Here is a 6961-nt window from a genome sequence, read left to right as displayed (position 1 = left end):
TTCTACTCCCGTTTGTTATCTCTCTTGATTTCTATCCTGGGGGACAAGAACCCAACGTACCGGTAACAAATTTGGACCTATTTCCCCTAAAGAAACTATTGCCACTTTAAATCTAAAGGGCAAGGGTGGGAAGGTACTGGAATTCTGGCTACATTCCAGTAGCACCGCTGGGCTGTGGAGGTGATGGTGGAAACAGAGACGGCAGGATCTGCTGAGAAATGCAGCCTCACCCCTACTTCTCATCCCGGGTGAGGATGGATGAGGTGAGGCCAGGTGAGTGGCTTGAATTAAATTCCAAGTGGTGCTCCTGGAGTCTTTGGCACCATCAGATGGGGACCGTGGGAGCCTGTGTATGGAGAACAGTGTGGCGGGTGGGGGTGTAGTTTAGCTGTATGTTGATAGGGGCCGTTGATGGAAGACTCTGGCTGAGGACGAATAGGAGGCAGAAGGGGAATGGCACCAGGAAGCATCAGGATGGCCCCGAAAAGTTGGGATCTGAGAGACTGGTGATAGGACACCTGCTGCAGTGGAGTGGTGGGTCCGGAGGAGGTTAATTTTGTTTTTAATATGAGATGGGGGCTGAATCCTCAGAATAGGAGCTGAGAATGGTGGAGTTTCTCAAGGAGGAACAACCATGGAGGAATGAAACCAATCCTTCTACAGTTGTTAGGCATTTTTACAAATTAGTTCCTTTAATCCTAACCACCACTCTAGATAAGGAACCTGAGGATCAGAGAAATCACACCCCTGGTACACAGGCAGAGAGGGGATTTGAACCCAGTTCCCTCTGACTTTAGAGGGTGCGCTCTTTCCAGCTCTGGTCTGAGAGGCAGGATGCTCCTCTCTTCCCTTTGTATCTACCCCCTACCTCCTCAGGCGTTCTCTCCTGTTTCCCGTGCCTCTTGCAATTCACTTTCCTGTCTCCTTTCCTTCTTCTTTAAGTAATCATAATTTGTAACAAATATATGTACTAAACAAAATTAATTTAAAAAGTAAACTAATTGTAAATTTTATATTCTTCTAAAGAACAAGACTCCAGGTCTTCTCAAATTAGGGAAAAGTTGTCTTGTCTTACTTATACAAAGCCTATGACTCATTTTTTGTCTCTTTATGGATCAGTGTAATTAAGGGAAACAGTAGGTCAATGAACATATGATCAAAATGTTTCAGTTGAGAAACTGCAACATGAAGAAGCTCGGTGACTTGTTTAGAATAAGTTGGCTGGTTCCCGAATGATCCAAATAATTGAGGGAAAGAGTGAAATAGGAACAATCCCAAGTTTACAAATCAATTGAGTTTCAAAAGTGTGTTTGTTAATCAGTCATCTGACATTGGGTTTATATCCCCAATGAAAAGAAAATTTTAGGTAGGGATACAGCCTTATCATCAGAAAATAGCTGAAATCCGTTATTTGTACCCAAGAAGAGTACAGCGAACAAACCAAAATTATTATGCAATACTTAAAACTAACACAACATAAAGACAACACACTGAGTAAGAAGGACTTTAATTTTAAGTGCACGGAGAGAGAAAATTTAATTTGGAGGATGAAAGAGTTAACCGGAGAATCTGATGGAGATTCTGAAGATGGCTTTTGGACACTGATCAGGGGCTTTTGAGGATGGATGACAGACACCTGTGTTAAGAGCTGGTAAAGGTGATTTCTAAAGGGCTCATTGTTTATAACACCCAGTAGTTAAAAAACACCTGTCCTTCAAAATCTATCAATTAAATACACTACTCAAAGCAGAATCTTTAGGTGGTGGTTTCTCTTCATGCCCTTCCGACTCTAGCCATTTTAGAAAGTTAATTCACACACACAAGAAGGCATTTCCTTCTTTTGGTTTTGCTGTTCACCTAACCAGATCACTCTCTCTTCTCATTGCCTAATAAAATATCCTCCCTCAAAGCCTAATTCAAATGTTACATCAATCTTTTTTTTTTTTTGCTGAAGAAGATTGGCCCTGAGATAACATCTGTTGCCAATTTTCCTCTATTTTATATGTGAGCTGCCGCCACAGCATGGCCACTGACAAGTGGTGTAGGTCCAAGCCCGGGAACTGAAGCTGGGCCGCTGAAGCAGAGTGCGCTGAACCTAACCATTAGGCCACTGGGGTTTAAATCCCTTGACAAAATTTAGCTGTCCCTCCTCTGAAACCAATTGCATTTTGATTGCATTTCATGCATTTCTTTCATGGTTTACAGTTTGTCTTCCGTTTTAGTATTTGTATTCATGCTTTATAACATTAAGGTGTAAACTCTTGTGTACACCTTCTCCACAGGTGCTCAGGAAATAGTTAAATATGATTACATTGTATCAATTCAGGTTTCTCCTCAAGTCTTCTCAGAACACCTTCCCACCACCTTTGCAAAATAGTGTTTCCTCATCCCCATTCCCTAGCCCTACTTTATTTTCTTTATAGCACACATCATACTGGAAATAATATTTGTTTATTGTCTGTCTCCTCCACCAGAATGTATTAGCTTTAAGGGCAGGGACTTTGTTTCATTTACTGTTATCCTATCCCTAGCACTTAGAACTGCGCCTGGCCCAGAGTAGGAGTTGAATAAATCGTGTACAGGTATCCTCCCTTATCTGCCGTTTTGCTTTCTGCAGTTTCAGTTAACTGCGGTCAACTGCAGTCCGAATGGAAAATTCCAGAAATAAACAATTCATAAGTTTTAAAATCTCGCACCATTCTGAGTAGTGTGGGGATGGATACGAGCAGTAGTGTGGCTCCGTCCTGCCCGGGATGTGACTCATCCCTTTGTCCAGTGGATCCACACTGTATAAGCTCCCCGCCCCTTAGTCACTTAGTAGCCCTCTAGGTTATTAGATTGACGGTCATGTATCGCAGTGCTTGTGTTCAAGTAACCCTTTATTTACTTAATAATGGCTCCAAAGAGCAAGAGCAGTGATGCTGGCAATTCCCACATACCAAAGAGATGCCATCAAGTGCTTCCTTTAAGCGAAAAGGTGAAAGTTTTCGACTTAGTAAGGAAAGGAAAAAAATCGTATGCTGAGGTTGCTGATATCTATGGTAACGAATCTTCTATCTGTGAAATTGTGAAGAAGGAAAAAGAAATTTGTGCTAGTTTTGCCGTCGCACTTCAAATATGTATGTAGAGGAAAAAACACAGTATATATAGGGTCCAGTACTATCCCTGGTTTCAGGCAGCCACTGGGGGTCTTGGAACATCACCCCCGAAGATAAGGGGGAACTATTGTAACTGAAAGTGAAAGACATACCAATGGAGGTATATCAAGACACTGGGTCTAATAATTCATTGGTTCTTTCACTAAGCTGCAGGACACAGAGCAAGTCATTAACCCATGATGGGCATCATAAAATTAAGATTATTAAATACAGGATCTCTGAGGTCTGGTGTAATTCCATTACTTTCAGAGTAGAAAGTGAGAGAGGCAATGAACAAACGAGTTCAAGTAGATGTGCGTGTGAAGAAGAATCCTCTAGGCCAGATTAAAGGAGCTACTCTCGGTGAACGGCAGAGAGAAGGTGAACAGCATGAGCGAAGAAAGAAGCAGAGGAAAGGGCTGCCTTCAGATGCACGGGCCTGTCAGGAATGCTCTGGGCAGGTCCTGCAGTGGGAGCCTGAGGCCATATAGGATGCTGGGCGGGTGGAGAAGAGGCTCTTGGGAAGAAGGAAGGGAAGCTAAAAGGGGAGGGTGTGTGTACTTTGTATTTTCCACATACTTTGCAAATTTGCCTTCTTTTCCAGTAAAAAACCGCTCTGCTGTGACTTTATGGGGGCCTGATTAAACATGTGGCTCACATATGAAAACAAATAAGTTCTATACAAAGAGTCACATTAGTTCTCCATTTAATTTATGACAAAACCTCTTCTTTATTTCCCAAAGCAAACTAGATTCTTCTCTCTTATCCTGAATCTCCACAGCACTTTGCTCTTCTCATCCTAGAATATCTTACTGTGTCTGGTGTTGCAAGCTTCTGTCCTGTCGCCTGGTCGCCCCGCCCTGGTGCCTCCCCTCCCCCACACCAGTAAGTCTGAGACGACCACAGTCTATCTTGGATTTTTCTGCCCCAGCCTGGTACAATACTCTGCAGCCTCTCTCTCTCCCTCTCCTGTGTTCATATATTTTATGTCGAACTAATATATAGGACACAGCTCAAATCTGAGCTATATTAAAGTTCTAGGCTGGTTTCCAAAATAGACATTGATCCTAGGCAGAGGGTTCGAAATATCCCACATAAGCTACCGAAGGGCTATCCCATCTAGAGGGCCCTAGAGGGCCATCTAGGAAGCAACCATTGACACTTAAAACACACACACACATAAAGACAAACAAACTTGGGAAATGGCCCTCAACGCCTCAGGCTTGTTCTAGACCACGGTCAAAGACGCGCTGTCCTTGGCCGCAGCGACTTCGTCTGGCCTTCCAGAAAGACGCCCATGCACCGCTACGTCCCAGCACCCGGGTGGGGCCCCCGGTCCTGTGGCCACAGAGGGACGGGAGGCCCCTGCTACCCAAAACCCGGAGTCCCGGACAGCTCCCCACGCCCTTCCCGCCGCGCGAGGACCGGGCGGTCCCCGGGGCGTTGGGGCTGCGGCGCCCCCTCCCGGTCCCGACGCAGCAGCGGCAGCCCGGCCCCACCCAGGCTGCGAGGTGGCCTCGGACGAGCCGCGCCCCACGCAGGCGCACTGACGCCGGGGCGGAGAGCCGGGGGCGGGCCGGGCCGGTGGTGTTTCCGTTGCCTGGAGCGTGCCGAGAGCAGCCGCCTGGAGCCTCCTCCGCCCGCATTCCTGCCTGCCCAGCGCGCCGCCGCTCTCCGGGAGTTTCGGGGCACTTGGGTCCCCCTGTCTGGTGAGTGCCCTGCTAGCCTGGGGAGGGGCTCCCTCCGGAGAGGGGCGCGGGGGCGCGGGGCTCGCGGGCGCTCGGCGGGGAGCTGTCCCGGGAGCTGCGGGAGGGCGGGGCTGCGCGGCGGCGGGCGGGGCTGGCTCGCTGACCCCGCGGTGTCTGTTCCCTTGCAGTCCTGCATCACCTCCTCCCGACCTGAGCACTCGCCATGACCCAGGTAAGGGCGGGCGTCCCCGCGCAGCGCTCGGGTTCCCCAGCTTCGTCTGCTGGACCCAAGCAGTTCTAGAATTTGTCTGCAAGCTAAAAAAGTTCACGAGTGAAGTGAATCTGGCTTCGGGAAATCTGACACTTTTCTTGCTTGCTCCTTGCTCCCCAACCCCTGTCCCGTGTCCCTGCTTCTTCCCGCGGAGCGTCCGGCGGAACCCGCGCGGTCCCGGGGAAGCCGCCCGGCGGCCGCAGAGCCGGTGACGTGGCCGGGCCTCTGCGCGCTCCCTTCCCCTGCGCGAGTGTGTAAGAGCCGCCCCCCCCCCCAAGCCGGAGGGTCGCTAAAATTAGAACCAGAGCACCAACAGCTCATCCTGGTCATGTGAGCCGAACGCGCATTTTTTTTTTTTCTTGGCTCCCTTTTTTCCCCAAGTTTCCTGTATTTTAATACAATGAGTGGGCATTGGCTGTTTGCAGTAGAGCTCCAGTGGAAGTTTTTCCAGTTGCTCAGCCCGATTTTACTAAAAGCGACTCCCGTCGTCGGCACTCATTTTTTTTTTTTTTTTCCTTTCATACAAAAGATTAAACAGAAGAGCTGCTTTTCAAGTCATGAACTCGTGGAAGGAGTTCTGAATTGAGTTTGCCTTGGGATTGTTTCAGCAGTTGATTACCTCATATTGGCTTTCTTTGCTGTTCTTAACGTTTATAAAAACGTGGGAAAGAGAAAATCGTTTCATGTATATAGCGGGCTTTAAAAATTGACCGTGTTGTACTTTCTTTTGTGAATAAAATATCAGTGCTTAACAACTCCACCCCAAAACTAATTTTCCAAATCTCGTCAATCTAACTCGCTTGTCAGTCCAGATAATTTTTTTTGAACAAGTGTTTTAACTGCTCAAACAATGCCCTGTCTCATTTATAGTTCACTTTTTTTTTATCAGATTGACTTATCAAAATTGAATAAGGTTTCATGGCCTTTTTCAAAAGAAAATGGGAAGGTTAAGATGAGTTGGTAACTTTATTAAATTTATACAATGTTTTCATTCTTATTTCCTCTTTTGCACTTAAGAAATACTGCAATAAACCAATTCTCATATTACTTCAGTGGAAACTTTGGTTTAGGTTCTTCTGCATATAAAGGATACTTTTATGTGGAATTAACTTTCCTTCCCTGAGAATTATTTTTCTATCTTGATATGCTGGTGTGGTGATATAAACGATGATTTAGCAAGCATCAAAGAATAACTTCCTTTATCCTTGCTCGATCAGCTGTTTCTCAAATCTTTTTTTTTAAGTTTACCCAGTGATGTTCGAAGTTTTTCAATCAATTCCTTTTAATTATGTAAACTCTTAATCCAAGGTAGCATAAATGAACACATTTTTTTCAATTGTGACATTAATAATTTCAAAGAATGAAAATAGGTAGTGTAAACCTGGGAAAATGATGGCTTGCATTATAAAATTATGTACATGATCTGTATCACAATATAACACGAGGACTGTTTTCTTTCAAAACCACAGTTTTTAATCATCATAAAAGTTACAAGTAATGTTAAGACAGGTACAGTGTTGAATTTTGTGCTAGGTTTGTTGTTAGTTATCCTTGGAACCATGGCAGTAAAATGTTTTGTTAAAGTATCTAATATTAAGATGGAGTTTTATTGTCTTTATACTTAAATTTGATGGTGCGCAGAATGCCCACGTTATGGAATTGCACTTTTGTTGTCTAAGATTACTGTACTCCTGTGCAGTTGTAGGAAATCTGCAGTAGCTGCAGTGTTTATTTTCACACGGCTTGGATGGTAGTAACTTTCATTGACCTGTGGTATGGCAACCAGAGACCTCCACCCTGTGGCCATCTGTAGAGTAATGGAATCTGATGCCCCAGTCTTAGAGGGGCACATTTCGTCAATTTAA

At 45.4% G+C, this 6961-nt stretch overlaps 1 protein-coding gene across 1 annotated transcript in view; it reads left to right on the top strand.

Moving 5' to 3' along the window:
• The first annotated feature begins 4729 nt into the window (after positions 1-4729).
• Positions 4730-6961, top strand: part of ANXA5 (annexin A5) — a 29342-nt gene continuing 27110 nt past the window's right edge. The window contains exons 1-2 of the mRNA XM_058549996.1: positions 4730-4846; positions 5014-5057. Coding sequence (XP_058405979.1) covers positions 5049-5057 — 9 coding nt within the window. The 5' untranslated portion in view covers positions 4730-4846; positions 5014-5048. The remainder of the gene's footprint in view (positions 4847-5013; positions 5058-6961) is intronic.

This window comes from Diceros bicornis, chromosome 11 (genome assembly GCF_020826845.1).
Source record: "Diceros bicornis minor isolate mBicDic1 chromosome 11, mDicBic1.mat.cur, whole genome shotgun sequence".
Taxonomy (NCBI): domain Eukaryota; kingdom Metazoa; phylum Chordata; class Mammalia; order Perissodactyla; family Rhinocerotidae; genus Diceros; species Diceros bicornis.
Note: the sequence above shows the minus strand (reverse complement) of the source record. Positions and strands in the feature narration are given on the sequence as shown.